This window comes from Drosophila serrata, unplaced genomic scaffold, assembly GCF_035046125.1.
Source record: "Drosophila serrata isolate PLE 108 unplaced genomic scaffold, ASM3504612v1 contig_293, whole genome shotgun sequence".
NCBI lineage: Eukaryota > Metazoa > Arthropoda > Insecta > Diptera > Drosophilidae > Drosophila > Drosophila serrata.
Window position 1 is genome coordinate 1,377,062 of NW_028257191.1, and position 19,661 is coordinate 1,396,722.

The 19,661-nt window shown below is 39.4% G+C and overlaps 1 protein-coding gene across 2 annotated transcripts; it reads left to right on the forward strand.

Moving 5' to 3' along the window:
- Window positions 1–2,798: 2,798 nt before the first annotated feature.
- Window positions 2,799–18,539, forward strand: Ubr1 (Ubr1 ubiquitin ligase). 2 transcript variants are annotated; one of them, XM_020962984.2, is made up of 12 exons: window positions 2,799–3,179; window positions 4,019–4,431; window positions 10,171–10,188; window positions 10,367–10,501; window positions 10,635–10,969; window positions 11,858–12,169; window positions 12,233–12,920; window positions 12,995–14,153; window positions 14,218–14,329; window positions 14,402–14,530; window positions 14,598–16,053; window positions 16,120–18,539. In XM_020962984.2, the coding sequence occupies exons 2-12, from the start codon at window positions 4,257–4,259 to the stop codon at window positions 17,253–17,255; spliced, it is 5,655 nt and encodes a 1,884-aa protein (XP_020818643.2). In that variant the 5' UTR covers window positions 2,799–3,179; window positions 4,019–4,256; the 3' UTR covers window positions 17,256–18,539. The 2 variants fall into 2 exon arrangements, with proteins under 2 accessions (XP_020818643.2, XP_086692806.1); XM_086836680.1 differs by lacking the exon at window positions 10,367–10,501.
- Window positions 18,540–19,661: the final 1,122 nt, after the last annotated feature.

Below are 19,661 nucleotides of genomic sequence, written 5' to 3' on the forward strand. Positions count from 1 at the left end.
ACTTTTTTGTACCAAAAATCAACTGCATTCATCGCCTCAGTCGCAGGACTTAAGCCCCATAGAGGATCTGTGGGTTTTTCTGGAGCGCAGGATTCGTCTTCGAACAATTACATCGAAGGATACGTTGAAGGATGTGATTTTGGATGAGTGGAGTAAAATACCACCTGAATTTACCGAAAAATTGGGTTATTCAATTCCAAAACGCTTAAATGGGACAATAGATAGAAATGGGTATCCTCCTTCTTACTAATTTTATCAATGCCTTAACAATAAATGGTTTTTTTTATCTTGATTGAATTTTGTACGCACACTTTTTCTTGCCCGAAAACATAGGTATTTTTTGTTTTTTAATTTTAATTAAAAAAGTTGTGGACGGAAATAAAAAAAGACTGGCTATAATTTTTAATAATATATGTGTCGTTAATTTAAAAAAAAATTGAAGTCAATATCTTCCATACAACTATTTTTATTTAACATCAAAGTTGCACGTTAAGTTTGTACGCACACTTTTTCTGGTGAGTGTATATATGCGCATCAGAAAGTTTAAAGTGTCGTTTCGCAAGTCGTACCCGAAAACTCAAAATCTACTGATGCAATTGTTCTAAAGATTGGCACAAAGCTTTTTTAATTAATTCTCAGGTGCAGCTTTTCTTTAATTTGTTAAAAGTTTGCAACGCAGTGAAGCAGACTCTTTAGTCTGTCAGTTTTTAAGCTATCTGAATTAAACTTTACAGTTATTCATCTATATACGCTCACCAGTAAACAAAAAATTATAACTTTGATGTTTCTCAAAATATTTTTATCTACTTTAAGATGTAGCTTTTTTTTCATATTTCAAAAGTTCGGATCTGAATATGAAAATTGGATGGCAGTATCATATTGCTTCCATAGAAACGTTCGTTTAATAAAATTCTAAGCTGTAAGCGGTATATCTTTTAAACAGTAAAAATTAAAAATTTTTTAATATTATTTTATATTTTTAAAATTGTATTGTAAATGATTTAATTACAATCTGCAAGGGTATAATGTAAATATTTTAATATAATTTTATATTATTTTAATTGTATTAATTATTAATGATTTAATTGCACTCTGCAAGTGTATAGAAACATTGAGATTTTTTGGGCGATGTATTTCGATGTTCTATTTTTCCTACCGATGTTACGAGATTCATCGATGTTATATTTGGAAAACAACGGAAATCGTTATCGATGGTTTCTGTCACACCTGCAACACTAAAGATACCAAGCAACTAGTTTTAAGAGCGTTTACACTACACCAACAAAAGATAAATCCGAAAACTTTTTAAAATTAAATTAAAATTAATTCGAACTGATTGGATGTTGAAATACTTTTTTATTTATGTATTCGTTGCTATGGAGCTGAACGACCGAAAACAAATGTTGTTATTTTTCTAATTTCCCTTTATCTTGGCTTTAAAAATGTATACGATTTATTACTTTCGCTTAGAAAATAACAGCTTTTTATTTTAAAGTTCAATCTGCAAGAGTAAATAAACTGAAGTTAACTCCATTCTTTTTTATATTGTTTCTTGAAAAAATATGTTGTGAAAGTATTTTTTACTGATAAAACCATGGCATAAGTATCGGATAAGAAGGTACGATAAAGCTTTAAGAACCATCTTTTTTGTGTATTTATTGGCCGATCATTTTATTAACCTCTCGAACGCTAATTGACTAAATATATCAAAAGATCACTTTATTACTGAACACTTGAGTATACTCACAATGACACTCCTGTGTTGTGAAAACTTTTTTGTTTAGATAAGGAATTACGTTTGCAGACATCTTATAGGATGTATTCATTTGTACGGCGTATAGTTATATCGGGAATCGAATAAAAAATATTTTGTGAAACTTTTAAGACTTTAAGGAAATTTCTTAATCGTAGCACTATGATCATTACTGGTCGTTGTACATACGTACATACATCCATATATAATTATCTTTTTAGCGAGACTACAAGCACAAAAACAAATTTTTTAATCAAACGAATATTTGTGGGAGCAGTCAAAATAAAATATTTAATACCTCTACATCGCCTTCGAAAATGGCGAAGCAGTATTTATTTCTATTTTGAATTGTTTTTTAGAGCCCCTACCACGATGCATGCACTTCGTGGCATTTGTGTACAGGTTATCATTTGAGAATTTCTAATTCGTCGTAATCAAATTAATTCCCTTTTAGGGGTAAGGAAACCAAAATAATTGGTAATTATTTGTGCATAGTCCACTTTAACTAGCCTTGGTTATATTTTGGATTAGCTACAGCTGTTCGATAAGCTAATATCGGATGGAGGATGGAGATGTACCTCTTAGGAATCGGAGTTTCACATCTACGAAAAATCCCAACTGTTTCACTCGGATGGACTGTGTGGGAAAACATTATTAATTGTAGAACATAGAACGCAATTTACCATTAAGCTAGATAGGGAATTGCGCTAAAATTCAGCAAAAGTGAGAAATGCAGATGCATATTTGCTTATTCCTTAAGATAGACGGCATGCAGCTGCGATTAAAAAATTTTAGTCAGACGACTCCCCTTTCAAAAATGATCGCTACTTATTTCAGCGAAAAAAAAACTAGATTAATTAATAAATTAAGGAAGAGTTATTTAATATTTTTTTTTTTTTTGTAATTGGTTTTTAGAGCATCTATCACGATGAAGGCACTTCGTGGCATTTGCTCTATGTTGAAAAATATCATTCGATAATCTTTTATTCGTTATCATATCCCCGACCTGAGATTTTGCTGGTGTGCAACACACAAAATAATTGTTACATATTCCATTTTAGTCTGTCAGAATCCATACATAAATTCCTTGATGAGCCACGGCTGTTCAATCAGCTTTTAACGGATGGTGCTCTGTGGGAATCGGAGTTGGACTGTGTGGAAAGGCGGTATAAGTCGCGACAGTCGCATTGAGAACACCCGTAATAAAATAATATCTATATCTGAAAATTCTTGGTATTTGTTGGTTGTATCGTATTTTTTTGAAATTGCGTTGTGTAATATTCTTTTGTCAGTGGTATTTTTAGTCGTTTTTGACGCGGTCACACTGATTATGAAATTGCAGGACAGACGTGTCTGCTTAGTATAAATAATATAACTAACAAGACAAACGTGATATACAAGTGCATCGCACGGTCAAATATATAAAGTACGTGTAATAATGGATAAGTAAAAGGCGACGACACGCGCAATGTAGTTGGACGAGTGTGCGAATGTGTTCAGTGTTGCTCAATCTATTTCGTCAGCTGCCCAATTGGTGTGTGTGTGTGTGTGTGTGTGTGCGTGTCGAGTGCGTTAGTGTGTAGTGTTCGGGTTCGCGACCAAAAAAGAAAAAGGCGAATGATATTAGTACATGCAGAAAAACGCAACAAGACAATAGGCTAACAAAAGTATATTATAAAAATAAAAATGAAAATCTTGTTGGGTGCATACAGTTATACATGTGTGTGTGCGTTGTTTTTTTTTTTTTTCTTTTTTTTGTCATGCGCTTTCTTGTTTGCTCTGCCTTGCGCCATCTCCCTCGCTCCCATGGGTCGTGGCAAACAGTTCGCGTGCGTTTTGTTTTTGTTTTGCTACCAAAAAACTAAAGACAAAAACAACGACACAACTTAGATACACAGACAAATTGCATTTTGCCAAAAGCAACAGTTGTACTCTGCAAATTGCGCACTAAAATACACAAAAATAAGGAAAAATCGCGATTCCAGTCGCATTTGCTTGACTTGTCAGTTTTTAATTTTTTTTCAAACCGTAGTAAACAGAAAATATTACAAGTAAGACGCGTGCTTAGTAGTGTGAGTGTGTGTGTGTATATATATGTAAGGAGCTTAAATAAATTTAACATTTTTGTACAAAATAAACCATCAAATGAAAGAGAGGGGGCGGGAGTTGGAGGTGTAGAGTCCACTAGTCACAGCGCAAATGGGGGAATGTGTTTTTTTTTTATATCTTATTCAGTTTCACCTTATTTACGTATTTTGTTTTTAGTTAGTTTAGTTGGCGGAAACAGCGGAACAAGCACAGACAAAGCCACCCACGCGCGGGCCAGAAAGAGACAGCGAGCCATAAACTCGTCCATACGAACATTATCGAGGAAAAGGAAGAGGCGGCAGCGCAGAAGGAAGCAGCGCAGCAACAAAAGGAAACAAAGCACAACCAAAGAACAACGTCGAAAGGGGGATAGAGATAGCGATACCGACAAGAGGAGCGTCAGCGAGAGCGCGAGATGGATCGCTACGACATGGAAGACGTCGTGGTGGCGCCCCCTGCCGAATGCAGTTCCCCACTTAAGGAGTGGCGCCTTAAGCTCCAAGCGGGCACTCTAACACGCAAAGATTTCATCGAATTCTTCAAGAAGGAGGCGCCCAAGTTCTTCGACTATCAGAATATTTTGAAAACAGGTGAGCACAGTCAAACCCCTCGTGTTCCTTTTCACGTTATTAAAAACGACTACGTTAGTTCAATATACATAACGTATAGAAAGTAAGTTTTCGAAATGATCATAAAAACTGTTATGCAGAGATGTCAGACAAATCTATAGTTACTTGAATGGGACAAATCTAGTAATGTTTGCTTTGCGGAAGTTGGTTGTCTCAATCTGTGTCTTGTTTCTGTGTCTTACATATGTATGTGCGTGACCCAGTTTTCACTTTCACAATATAGAAGTTTGAAGAAATCAAAAGTAAATGTCATTTTTCTACATCAAATTGAATCTTATTTGCACAATATTTTTATTTAAAGTGAATCATATATCTTATAAAATATATGGGCTTAATTGATTTTAAAATAAATGTATTTACCAGGTAAATGGTGACAATTCCGACCTTAAAAGTATATTTGAGTTTGAACTAAACAGATTTCACACAAGATTCACATTACATCAAATAATTTTTTTTGGATGATAAGACAGAATTGGATAAGAGTTATTACAGTATAAACTTCTTTTGTGTGGCACTGAAAAATGCATTTGGGGTTAATTCAATACATATCATATATCACTTTATACCGTCCTTCTACGTGGAACAGTTGGAACTGTTGCTTAATTTCTAATGTCAGATTTTCACAAAGCACATCCACCATCCGATAACAGCTGATTGAACAGATATGGCTTATCAAAATAAATCGATTGCTTAGGTAGATGCGCTAGATTAAATAAATAAAATAGTTAAACAACTATGAAACGGTAATAATAATTTGTTGCATCTTTCTATAAGTATACTAAGTATACCAATCAATTAGCAAAGCACCCTATGTAATAATTTATTAGCATATTTTTGTGTTCCTTAATTATTATAGTCTGTAAACTTAAGAACATGGATGGGGAATAGATCCCTGGAATGAGTCTGGGAAGAGGAGACTACCGATGCTTTTTTCATTATGTATTTTTTCTTTTGAGCCGACGAACAATATCTCTCAGGTGGTCCTCGATCGAGTTCAACTATTTATTAAACTTTGTATTAAGAATGCCACTGAAAAACAAAATTCAACGACATTCAATATCTCAAAAACAAATCTTTTGTTTTAGTGCAATTCGACTGCTTATATATATAATTATATTCTCGGATGTGTTTCATATTTGAACGCAAAATATGACATGCACCCCGATGATTTGAATAATTATAAACGAAACTTCTTAAATGTCTTTTCTTACCCTATTCCAATTTGTTATCGGATTCGACATAAAGAATTTTGCATAAAGATAACTGAAAACAAGTTTAAACGCCGCATTTCAAGGTCGTAAATGCATAATGCTATTTGCCTTGATCTGTGGTAGATAAGAGTTCTTGCCTTGCGGTCGGGCTTGAAAACAGCCTTGATACTTTAAGCTTTTATAATACTGCGTCCTTTAATGAGTAGGATTTTATGACCACTTTCAACCTTGTTATATGGGAGCCTTACCCATTTAAATGTTAACAGAGCCTCTTAGACTTGATTGAAATATTTATTAAGCCAAACATATACTAAAGTTTCCCTACTAACATTTTGTTTTGATTTATGTATGCTCTTAATGAGAGACGTTGTGTATTGACTTTTAATTTTTTAAATCCCATATATTCCATATATAAGTAAAATTCAACTTTGCTTAAAAATATTTGTATTCTTTTTCAATTTTGTTATAAAAACACTTTATAATCATCCTATGCATTATTTATCACATATAAATTTTAAAAGAAATAATACAAAATATGATGGAACAAAATTTCACATTCGTCATTTAGCTTGCGAGAGTAGTTAATATTGAATAAACTAGAGACTATAACTAATTTGAGTGCTATGCGAGAACTTTTAAGTTAAAATGTATAAGGAAAGATAAAATGCACACATGATGGGGGTGTGAAATGTTGTTAAATCCTATTAAAAATCTCTTGAATTATAATTATTCCGAGGTGTGTTGTTTGTTGAATCTTTTCCTTCTGTTTTCGGCTTTTGTTTATTGTCATTGAACAATTGCACGCTTTCGTTGATGTCGTCGTTTTTGTTTATTTTGCATTTCCGTGACTATTTGCTTTTGCACCGCACCGTGTTTTGCAGCGCCAAGTTTTTCCTTTCAATTGCCTCTTCAAATCTCCCTCCCACGGCCTCCCAAGGCCTCCAACCCACCTGTCCACCTTCTCGATTTTCTACCTGTCTCACCTTTCGCGCACACATACACCAGACAAGTAAAAGCAAATGCCTGGCATAGCAACAAATAAATCAAATAAACAAACTCGTTTGCAACACATTCCTCTAGAAACTTATTTTATCCTAGTGTTGGAACACTCACAAATTAGGAGAATCTAGGAAAACATGACTCCGTGTTTAGACTCTTGATAACATATTGATTTAATATATGACGTTGGGGGCTGGCAGATAGTTATAGACGAAATGTCTTTTTAAACTAAATCCATTTTAGGGTTTGTTTAGAGAAATATAATCAAGTGGGGTGTTCATTGGAGGCAAACTTATTTAATTACCATAAAACGATACGTTTCCTTTATACATATATGTATGTATGTATACATATTGGTTCTAAATTGAACAATTGCAATACGGGAGATATAGTGTTACACTTAAACAATGTCAATAAACGTGACGCAGTTAAGTTCTTGAAATTTGTAGGACTGCATCAATTCCAATTTACACTTCTGCTGATCGGGCTTTTACCCTTTTCAGGGCACTTCGCTCTTATCAGGTCAAATATGTGGAAGTCATGGTTACCGCAGTATCTTTAGCTGCTCATTTATAGCCTCTCCACTGATTTTTGTCTGCTGTCTAATTGGTCGCCGATAAGTGCTGAAAGACAAGGACGGATGTACACATGGGATGAGATAGGAACAGAAAGGGAAACATTAGACTTTGTTGGACTTAAGGTAGAGAGTTAAGGGAAGGAAGCTTATTAATGCAGATTTATTTTACTTATCAAAATGTGCTTTATGACTTTATCGTTGCATTGACAACTATTCACTTTTTTCATTCTTATCTGAATTTGCTCTCAAATATAAATTTGTAGTTTATTTAGGGTGCACATATCGTTCATTTTCGTTTGCCTAATTCACTGAAGTTTCAAGTTTTTATACTTTCCAAGTGGGATATTATAATTTTACCAAAAACTAGCAGAAGTCGGAATGAGAAACCTACTTTATCGATGTGACTATTTTGCTTTTTCAATCAATTTTTGTCGACCTTTTATCCACGAATTTGAGGTACATACATGCTCCCCATCCACCTATTATATTTAAAAAGCGAAACCGTATTTTACATAGTGTAAGAATGGCCTTTACCTCTGATTATCTGTCTGGTATTTGGCATGTTTTGTTTATACTTATGCATGTACGTATTTTTCTTTTCGCTTTCGTTCCTTTCAGGCGCAAAGAAACACAGCTGACACAATTAGGCAAACGGGTGTAGCTGCACCTGTATGTATTTATCGAATGATTTGTATAAAAGTATCCCCACCTAACCTTTTCAGCAAAGAAAGTCTCTTTGTAATGATCGCCATCGATCTCTGGTTGCTCTTTTTTTATATATTTCATTTTTTCGGGGCGCCTTTAAATTTCCGACAGCTGCGGTTATTAATGCTCTTGTTTTTGGGTGAATGTCGAAATAAACTGTAACACCTACAGGATGTACTGGGAAATTTTCGAAAAATATATATAACAAGCATGCTCATGCCAACACAAAAAAAAAAACATTTTGGGAAAAATATTTATAATTAACTTGAATTAAATATTTAAAATCGAGAACGATAATCTATAGTAATGTAATATGATACCTTTTCAAATCAATATCCCTTTGTAAATTAAGAATAGTAGCTAACTGAAAATATTTTCAGGTATACATTGTTATTTTCGATACATGTTATGGATTTACATATATATATTATATTTGTGATATATCGTTAATAAATATTTTTCTAAATATTTTTTATTGTGTGTATAATAAATAAAGAAATAAGCACACTTCATGTCTGATTCCTGGTTCTTAAGAGAAGATTAGTGCATGCCAGTGTCACGTCCATATAGTTTTGATCTTGACTGTAAAAATGACGTGAGTTGCTCCTTCAAAATGAGGCGTTCAATGTGATTCATAAGGCGATGAGCTGGCCTCCGTTGAATTTCTTCCCCCTCGTCAGCTCTGTTCAGTTTTTGTGTAGTGCATTTCAGGTCGATTTACTTCTCTTCTGTTCAGCTCTGTGTTTTTCATTTATTTATTTTTTTCACCCCCTTTGTTCCAGTCTATTACGCCTCAGTTGGATGTTTTATATGCATTTATACAAATATGTACTTGTAACGGCAGATATACATAGATTAGGTTAGAGAACGCACTATTTAATGTTACCTTTTTAAATGTAAGAAACTTAGCTCTTATATTATTTATTACCAATGTTATCTCTAATCCTATATACATATATAGTGTATATAGTTAATAATAAACGATTCGATCTAGCCAAAGAATCTTTAATAATCTACTAATCTTTTATCTACCATTCATTTCAATTCCCAAATGCAAGAAACTTATTCTGATGACACTGAAAATCGCGCTCTCTTCACTGGCACTTATTCGAGAGTTCTGGTTTTTGATCTACCCATATTTGATCGTTCCTATGGAAGTTATTCAATTAGTTTTGAAGCTATTTGAATGAAGCATTAGTATGTATGTAAATACGTACATTCATATTGTCACTACTGGCTCTAAGGGGAAATATGTATATGATAAGCAGACTCTTGATCACATTTACATAATGCCAGGAGAGTTTACTATTGACTTTTTTGTTAATACATAGTATATTTTATTTATTGAGTGCCCTTGAAGCGGCGTCAGATTTGCGCTGATTATAGATTATAATGAAAGAAATGCATGCGCTCTCTCTATCGCTCTCTCTCTTTACCGTGTTTCTTAAAGTTCAGCGATTATTGCGACCTTGAACTGCATTTATTGTAATTTGAGTTTTGTATTTGCATTTGTTTTGAATTTGAAACTCATTTATCGCGTTTTGATTCGATTCGGTGGCGAAAACCCGTTTCGTTAGGTTTCTTTTCGCCTTATGTTGTCGCCAAACCTCAATGCGTACATATGTACATATGTATGTACATATTTATGTGAATATTTATGTACTTATGTTGGTGGCACTCAAGATCATAATGCTACCCATTTAAAGACATTTAACCAAAGCGGCAATGACGAAACTATACAAATGACAACAATGTCCTCCGCATGAGTCAGTCATTTTATTATTAAACTCTCGATCATTAGAGGTGTTAACCTGCCTAGACTTCATTTAACCAATGGGATGGCGCTAACAAAATTAATATAGTATATAATTATAAATTGTGATGTGTGCCTAAGCTTTTACAGCATTTTTCTCGAAACCTAAAATGTTATTTGTCGTTCTTCAATTTTACCTACACGTTTAGATAAAAAGACTCTTAATGATAAAATTGTAAAGTGCAATGGTATTCAAACTTTGTCGTGTCGGAGTTAGCTTCCTTTCTCGTTAGTTTTTACAAGTAAACAAATAAATAAATATTCCAGCTATATAGAATATGAACATTTGAATTAGTCAATCCTAAAATATATCTTACCAAAGTTAATACTTCCCGCAAGGCCTGAATTTTCTTGTTATTCAATGATTTAATAACACTTTTTTATTTTTATTCCAGATTCAACTGCACTAACTCGTAAGTATAAAATTAGAATTACTGTCATGGGATGACAGACTGGTAAAGAGAAGACTTCAGAAGTCCGTTGTTGTTAGGGCTGCATTCCCAGTCATGTAACATCTAACACCACCATCACCAACCTTACCCAAAACCCATCCTAATAATCCCATACTAACCATAACCCATTAACCAAAAGGTGGAGAAGGAAATGCTCCTGATGCGGGCCATCGAAGGCATGAGTGTATTTTCCATGACGACAATGTTTCTAACTGGAGTGTTGCGATGATGAGGACGCTCGCCATGGTGGGCGCGCATATATCTCGTGGTTCCAGTAAGTCTGGATAGATCATTACAGCAACCATATTTGAAATACGCATTTCACCCAGTAGAGAACTTTTGATTGAAGTCTAAAATACATAATATTAAAACATAATTTGAGTTCAACTGACCAGACTCTCTTTCAGTCAAATGCATGTTTAAGGAGGCACTCGCCAAAGAGGAGATAATCGATGTGGTAGTGGAGTTCATAATGGGTGACAATCCCGTCACGGCTCTGGAGAAGCTCCGACTAGAGGGAAACACGGCCACTGTCTGTGGCAAGGTCTTCAAAAACGGGGAGCCCACCTACAGTTGCCGCGAGTGCGGCGTCGATCCCACCTGCGTGCTTTGTGTTAACTGCTTTAAGCGGTCTGCGCACCGCTTCCACAAATACAAGATGTCCACCTCGGGCGGCGGTGGCTGCTGCGACTGTGGCGATGACGAAGCCTGGAAGAAGGATCACTACTGTCAGCTGCATCTGGTTAGTACATCATTGAACCGTGGACTCCAAATGTCCAAATGTTGCAGGGGACCAGAATAATGCCACAGCTCTCTATGGATTGCCGTAGAAAGTGACTAATATGGTATATATGCTCCGTCCAAACGTGTTGAATCTAGTGGGCCTTGACCTGGGTCCAATTTCTGTTGCATGGGTTAAGCAGGTAGTCCAAAAGGCGGCTCATTAACGTACCTCTATTGGGAGTAACGTAATTTTTCTAATTTCGGAAATTATTTGGTTATGTTCTTTCCGAACGGTCATGCTTTGGATTTTCGTTTCGGTTTTAAGCTAAATTCTTGCCAGAATACATCGCATCTTTATTGAAAACTTATTCTATTTTTTTTACGTGTTTTTCATATTTCAAACTATTATTTTGCTCAGCCTCCGTTGTGTCTCTTGTGTCCTTGTCTGCATAGTTAAATACAGCAAGACAGTGTACATTGTTTAATATTTCATTCGAATCAGGTACATTTATCCAGCAAAGCAAAATATTTGATTTTGAGGCTGGGCTACCAGTTTATGGGCCTAAAGCTATTAAATGAGTTCAATAAGAGCAAAAATCCGCCTCGGGCACACCTCATTTTCGTTATTTGAATGTGCCACGGGGGTAAACCGTGCCACTACAACAAAAACAGTAAGAAATGAACTGAGAAAACTTGAATTAAAACTGCATGCAACAATTGCTGCCTTGATTTATTTATGTAAAGCTAACAGTTAGAGAAAACTAAAAGCTAGTTTATTAATTAAGAGCATCAGGTATTGTGGCTGCTCACAATAGGGTGAAACAAAGCGCCGGTTCTGTTTTTAAATTGCTAAAGTATACTTACAAGCTCTCTAATAACGCCAAGTTTCTCCGCAATTATTTTTTAGGCTAATCGAAAGAATCCGCTAGAGAGCAAGATCATTACTGAAGCGGTCCTTGAGCGGGCGGTAATTTGTTTTGGTGCGATCCTCTCGTTCTGCGTTAACTACTTGGAAATCGAACCGAACGGAAGTCTGCAGTGTTTGGATGGCGATGGAGCACAATTCTGCACGGTGCTTTATAATGACGAATCGCATACCTTCGACCAGGTGATCCAAACGCTCACCAAGATTGCGAAGTGCGGACACAAGGATGCCATGGAAATTGTCGCTACAATCGATCGCGAGGGAAGAGCGGTGGTCAAGTGCGATACCTTTAAGGTATGGCTACTATTGACCAGCTCCCCGGGCATAGGAATTTAATACCTTTAAATATTTTTGTAGGAGTGCAACGACCTGAAGACGGCCATCGAGAAGCAGATGATACCGTCAAACAACTTGTTGTCGAATCAGCGCAACAGCCAGTCGCTTCGGACTTCCGTGCTGCACACCACAGCGGTGGCCTACCAGCAGTTTGCTCTGCAGTTGCTTGGCTGGTTCCAGGAGTTTCTCGTGTGCCACTATCTTTTCCGGAAGACGTTTGCCGGACTGGTGCAGCGCAAACAGGAGGCCTTCTGCATCCGACATATCCTCGAGTACGATGTCAAGCTGTGGAAGACGGCCCGTACCTGTTGGCATCGCCTGCTTATCTCCGGCATGCTAATGGAGTACGATAACAAGATGGTGCTAGCCCAGGAATTCTCGCGCCGCTACGCCACTATCGTGGAGGACTTTATAAGTGACGACCACGACCACGCCTTTTCGATCGTCTCTCTCAGCGTACAGCTGTTCACGGTGCCCAGCATCGCCCATCACCTAATCGCCCAGGAGGGCATATTCGACAAGCTGCTGCACACGTTCTATCACGTGGCCATTGAGAAGTTTATTCAGAATCGGACACTGCACTTTAGCAAGAACACGGCCAGCCTGACCTTCTTCAAGCGGGCCAACTATATCCTGTACGACCTTCGATATCTTCTCAGCCTCAAGCCGGAGGTTCTCAGCAATGATCTGAGGAACGGATTTCTCGAAGGTGGGGCTTACCTACATATATAATCTGATCCAGAATGTTGTTTTTAATTGCTATAATTTTCTCGCAACAAACAGGCTGTCGTGCTCTGATGCGCGTTTTAAACGTGATGCAGGGAATGGAGTCGATAACAAGGCAGACAGGTCAACATATGGACTACGAGCCCGAATGGGAGTGCGCCTTCAACTTGCACATTAAGCTAGCGACGACTATTTCTCAGGTGATCGAGTGGGCTGCCAGCGATGTTAAGTTGCTGCGGAAGCTGTATAAGATGACAGTGCGGGCCCTGGTGGGCAACAGTTTCATCGTAGGCGGCGAGAAGACGGAGGCGAAGAGCGTGGCCGGTCATGTGGCCAACTGCCGTATGTACGATGTCTCGTCGAAGCCAGTTTCTATCCACTTGCCGTTATCCCGCTTCTATTCTGGGATCTATCTGCATTTGGGTGCCCACGATATGACGTATGACAGCCTCCAAACTGAAACCGAGGGGCTGAACATTAAGCTCACCCCGAGGGAGATAATCGAGCCGGTTCTGTGCACCCACGCCATGATTGCTCAAGTGACCGCGGGCATGTGGCGTCGCAATGGCTACTCGCTACTTCACCAACTTTACTTCTACCGCAACGTGCGCTGTCGGGTAGAGATGCTAGATAGGGATATTGTTTGCCTACAGATTGGCGCCTCTCTCATGGAAAGCAATGAGTTCCTGATCCATGTGCTGAACAAGTTCAATCTGATCTATTGGGCGCAGGCGAATTACGAGACTATGATCGCGAAAGCGACTGAAGACGAGGAGTTCATGCGACAGTTGTCTATGATCGACGAGTTTCTGGAACTGCTTATTGTGATCATTGGCGAGCGTTGGATGCCTGGGGTATCGCTTGTTACTGAGGAGGATCGGCTGCGCAAGGAGATCATCCAGCTGCTGTGCACCAAGTCTTACTCCCATTCAGAACTAAGTCGTGCCCTGCCGGACGGTAACAGTGGGAATAGTGACAATATCTTTGAGGATGTGATCAACACCGTGGCATCGTTCAAGAAGCCGGTGGGCGTCGATGGCAAGGGAGTGTACGAGCTGAAGGAGCATCTGTTTGATGAGTTCAATGTTTATTTCTACCACTACACCAAGGAAGACAAGTCCAAGGCCGAGGAATTGCAACGGGAGCGCCGCAAGTCCAAAAAGGAGCTTGTCTGTTGTCCCCCACCGATGCTGCCCCAGCTGGCGCCTGCTTTCACGTAAGTCTCCTTGGAGAAAATGTGTTTCATGTATATGTACTCATTGAATTATTAATATTCCCAGATCCATGGCCAACATTCTGCAATGCAATGTGTTTCTTAGCATATGCACCTTAATAATGGATCGTGCTTTGGATGCTCACAGCCGCTCCTTTACAGAATCCCATCTTCAAAAGGTAGATTTATCATGTTTTATTTTTTTTATTTTATTTATTTCAGAGCCTTCTCTCTTGTGCAATGTTTTTCAGATTCTTCACCTGCTGGGCTTCGCCATACAAGAAGAGCTTAGCGAGCACTATCCCTTCCTGAGCTTTTACGAACGTTCCCAGAAGTATGGAATACTGGAGAAGTTAGATGAGCTGGCTCGCTGCCCAAGGGTAAGTAGGTCTTCGGCTTACGTGAGTAGTTACTGATATTGCTGTCTCGATTCTCTCTCCCCGGCAGTTGGAGGCCCATCGCGATTTTGTTCTGTGGACCATCAAGCGGTATAAGGAGCTGCAAGCCAAGCAGGCGCCCAGTGGAGCCGGGCCAAGTGGTTCACAACAGTCTGCAGGGGATGAGCAACCGTTAAGCTCAGAGGAACAGGCGCGCCAGGAGAAGGAGGCACGCGCTCGATTAGCGGCCGAACGGCGAGCAAAGATCATGGCCCAGATGAAGAACGCCCAGAAGTCGTTCATGAAAAAAAATGCTGAAATGTTCGCCACCACTGATGACACGGAATCGGGCCAGGATCAGGATCAGGATCAGGATCAGGATCTGGAGGGTGGAAGTACTGCGGCAATGGAATGGGAGAATATTTCAACCGACGAGGAGGAGCAGGGCGCCGTGGCCCTAAAGCCGAACGTGTCCTGCTTGGGACCAGATCGCAGGAGCTATCAAGTCAGCGAAACCGCATTCAAGTGCATCCTGTGCTTTGAGAACTGTGCCATCACCCGTAGTGGTCCTCCCCTGGTTAGCTTCGCGTTCGTACAGACCTCGCGGGTGATCTTTTCCAAACCGAGTGAGAATCAAGGCCGCAGTGCGCTGCACATGAGCTGCTGCGGCCACGTGATGCACTACAGCTGCTGGCAAGAGTACTACAGCAACGAGGCGGTAAAGGAGCTACGACGCCCGCAGCGCAATCGGGTGCCCCTTAGTCTGCAAGACAACACAGAGTTCCACTGTCCGTATTGTAGGACTCTTAGCAACACTGTGCTTCCTGTCAGCGAGCCTTTGCCTGCTTTCTCATCAGTCGTGCCAACATCAGAGGGCTTTCTGCCATTGGACAGCTTCGTTGAGATCATGCGCACGCTGGCCAGCGAATTGGCTGGGGCCAACGCCTTCATATGGCTACTGCCGACCGTGACCAATATTCTGCGCAAATCTGGGGTGGTCGGCGACATGGCCCAGTTTGAGCAAAGTGTTCAGCTGATCCAGGAGCCTCCTCAGCTCTCGGGAAACTATGCCGACGTGATGTCCTCCTTTGGGAAGGCCTTGCGTAACGCCGTGCATAGTGAGTCGCATAACTACAAGGCTCCCACTTCTTCTTCAACGAATTTCGATAACCTGGAGACCGACGCCACCAGCTTGGAGGCGGTCCCTCAGTTATGGGACACGTGCAGCTACACGCTGCAGGCCCTGGAGATCTACCTGTTCGAAATCCAAAAGCCGCTGAAGGCCGAGTTGCCCATGCGCCATCAGAGCTGTGTCACCAATTTGGTAAGAGCCTGTGCGCTCTCCTCGGCTGTTGATAGCACAAGCGATGTGCACCGTCCGGTGCCGCGTGTCCAAGCGTTGTGGGCAGCCCGTCTGCTGGACACTGTTTTTAACCAAAAGGGAAGCAGTGTGCTGGAGTGGGACTGCTTTCGCACGCTTGTGCAGTTGCAGTTCGGCGTGCTGAACCTTATTGCCACCGAGAAAGGTGAGTTTTTGGCCTTTTTTTTTTAGTACAATAAAAATCTTACGTTCTTTTGTCAACATTTTGCAGCGTCTCAAACCATCATACCCAGCGGCAGCATGTTCGACTTCTACATTTTGCAGACCATGTTCCTGGCGCATCTGACTAAGGCGGTTATCTGCTTTGATGTTGAGAAGGAGCAGGCGAAGCGGACGAACGAGACGCCATATTTAGAGCTCTCGCAACTGGCGTACGTTGAACTGTTACCACCTAAAATTCAGGAAAACATGGTGGCATTCTATCGCCGCTACAATATACCGGCCAGAGTGCTTCAGCGCAAACAGCAACAGCAGCTGGACGATGAGCGCAAGCAGCAAGAGAAGGAGGAGCCACAGCCGCAGGAAAAGGAGCAGACGGTGGTAATACCCTGCGACCAGCATACTTTAGCCCTGCTTCTCGAATATGTGCAGCGTCAAATGAGCTCCTTTCTGCGTTGCTGCAGCCTGTTCTATCGCTGTCTCACCGATGTGGACTATCCGGACACGTTCCCCACGGATCAGCCGGATCGCTTCGACCTGATGTGCCAGTACTTGGGCCTAGATTCGCAGCTGGGCGTGTATTTTGATATGGAGACGGTCTATGCCACAATGATGAACTCGTTTGCCTCGCACCCGGAAATTGCCAGGGAGGTGGAGCACCGCTGCCAGCCAGATAGTGGCCCTGGCTTGGAGATTATTCCCTGTCTGCGTCCGCTGCCGCGCTTAAAGCCACTGTTCGACGACTACAGCGATCTGATCAACAGCGTTTCGGATATATTCTGTCCCAACAATGAGCGCGAGGAGATGAAGACTCCGACCATGTGTCTGATTTGCGGCACCATCCTGTGCGGCCAGTCGTACTGCTGTCAGCCGGAGCTTGGCATGATGACGGTGGGTGCCTGCACCCATCACGCCTATGACTGTGGCGCCGAGGTGGGGATATTTTTGCGCATCCGCGACTGTCAGGTTGTTTACCTCGGCCGCGGCAAGGGATGCTATGTGCAGCCGCCGTATTTGGACGAGTACGGGGAGACAGATCAGGGTCTACGGCGCGGCAATCCGCTAAGACTCTGCCAGGCAGCATATAGTAGGATCTACCTGCAATGGCTAAGCCATGGCCTACATGAAGAGATTGCCCGACTAAATGACAACACCAATGTGCCGGTGACTCAGTGGCATCACATGTAGTCAGAAGCATACCGAGCATCACCAGCGGCACCAATGGCAGCGGATAGGAGCACCAGGCAGCAAAAAGGCAGTGGCGGCAGTCAATGTGATTATTACATACTAACATTAGGAGAGCCTATTTATATGTCTAAGCATTTTACCAATTGTCCCTTTCGGAACAACCACTCATCAACCCACCAGTACCTCCATCCCACACCCAGTCGCACATACACACTCCCCCACACAATTCTCAGTCCCCAGATCCCAAATCGAGTGATGTATAATTATTATATTGGGTTTCTTTAATATTATTAATTCATTAAATCAATATCATTTTTTTGAGCTAATGTTAGAGAACTTGTTGATAGTTTGAGCGGCCGAGCGCCCTCTTCTAGTTATATATCTATATATATATAATAAACATATGCTACATATATATGTATAGCGACTAGGCTAGATTTTTGCCAGCACTTCGAGTGTCGCAACATCAAAAGAAATACAAAAATAAAACAAGAAAAATCGAATCATTTTTTTTCTCTCTCTCTCTCTCTCTATTTAACTATCTTCACGATGCCTCAACTTTAATCTCTCTATCTCTCTTTCCCCTTGTTTGTCTCTCTCTATTTCTCTTACTCTCTCATTATTGTCCTTCCTACACTTTCGGGCCCAGCCTCACCCACTCGATGTACATAGAGAACTTTGAGTTACGATCCTAATCAGGTCGTTGAGTTTTTTTTTTGTATGCATTTGTTGATTTGTATATTTCGTTAGTGTACAAAAATAGATATGGAATAAGTGTATGTCGAAAGTTACATACATACATACATACGTTAACTATCTCTACCCCAAACGGTTTAGAATTTTAGTGAGCCACAGCTCGACCACCCCTATCCCTAACATCACAATATCTTGCACCAACTCCCGAAGTCATAACACATCAATATCCCCTTACCCAAAATCATGCTATATCTGAAAATATATTATCCATCTCGCTCTAACCAAAGGCGATGGAGGGCGGGAATACACTAAAGTTAGTAAAATCATGCTTACTTTATACTTAACACCTATAAAACTATATATTTGCATAATTATGAGCGTATAATACTAGATGCAACATACATACACGCATATTTCTTTTTATGTATTGTACAACAAAACAAAATTGACTGTGTGAAGAGATCATACAAGAAAAAATTGTTCTCAAAACAGGCAGGCAAAATGGAAACGAAGGAGCAACATTATAGAGAAATGAGAAAAAAAAAACGGAAATAAACTGAGAGTTTGCAAAATTTTAGTGATATCTGAGATGGATGTGTTTTATTTTACGGGTGATAACTTTTAAAAGGTAATTAGAACATTCAAACACAAAATCCCTTAACTGATGTATAGAATGCAAACAATGATATTTATCAAATATGGCACAAAGTGGCTGTGATCATTAAAACATCTTAATCATCATTGATGGATAATTTGTTGTGCAAAATCCTTATGAACGTAAAAAAAACAACGTTTATATTCAAGGAATACAGCTTAATACGAATACGTGTTTTTTAAAATGCCACCAGTCTTAATCGTTGATAACTGTATAAACAGTGCGACATGAGTTGACCATGGATTTGCTTAATTTTTTTAATAAATAAAATGATCATATATTTTTTCCATTTAAAACTTATTGTTAGTTTTGCAATAATCACAAGGCCGCAACTTTCCACCAAGTACGAAGAAATCCTTTTATTCCGATTGTACTGAAAGTTTCGATGCATCACGTTCAGTGATTATGCCCGTTCAGCAGAACTATTCATCACAAATAATGTTGTTCCGGCAAAAGTAATCAATGATAGTGTCGCAATTGAGCTGAAATAAGATATAATAATCCTCGGAAAGATGTTAGCATACTAATTTCAATCGCATATCTATCCGGCAATGATATGTCGTTCGAATTTTGAAAAAAATTTTTTATTATAAACTAACAAATAACGATAACATCGGGACGCCGAAGCTTGTATATCCTTGCAGTTTGCAATGGGTCATTCAAAAATTCGTTTTCGACCAAATTCAAAATAAAATAAGACGGAAGATATAAAAACATTAATACATACTTTCCTATGCATTTAGAATCTATAAGATATGCATAGCATTCTGATATATTTTAAATAAAAAACAAGAAAGGAAGCTAACTTCAGCACGCCGAAGTTTATATACCCTTGCAGATAGAACTTCTATGAATTGGAATCCATACAATATAATTTATATATATTTGTGCTAAAAAACAATGAAGTAATACCTGCTTTCATTTCATTCAACTATACATATTATATTTGCAGTTTTACATACGCAGATTTCCATTTTTCCTCTACATCAAACAATCGTTTGTATGGCACCTATATAACATAGTCGTCCGATTTTCATGAAATTTGACACAAAATT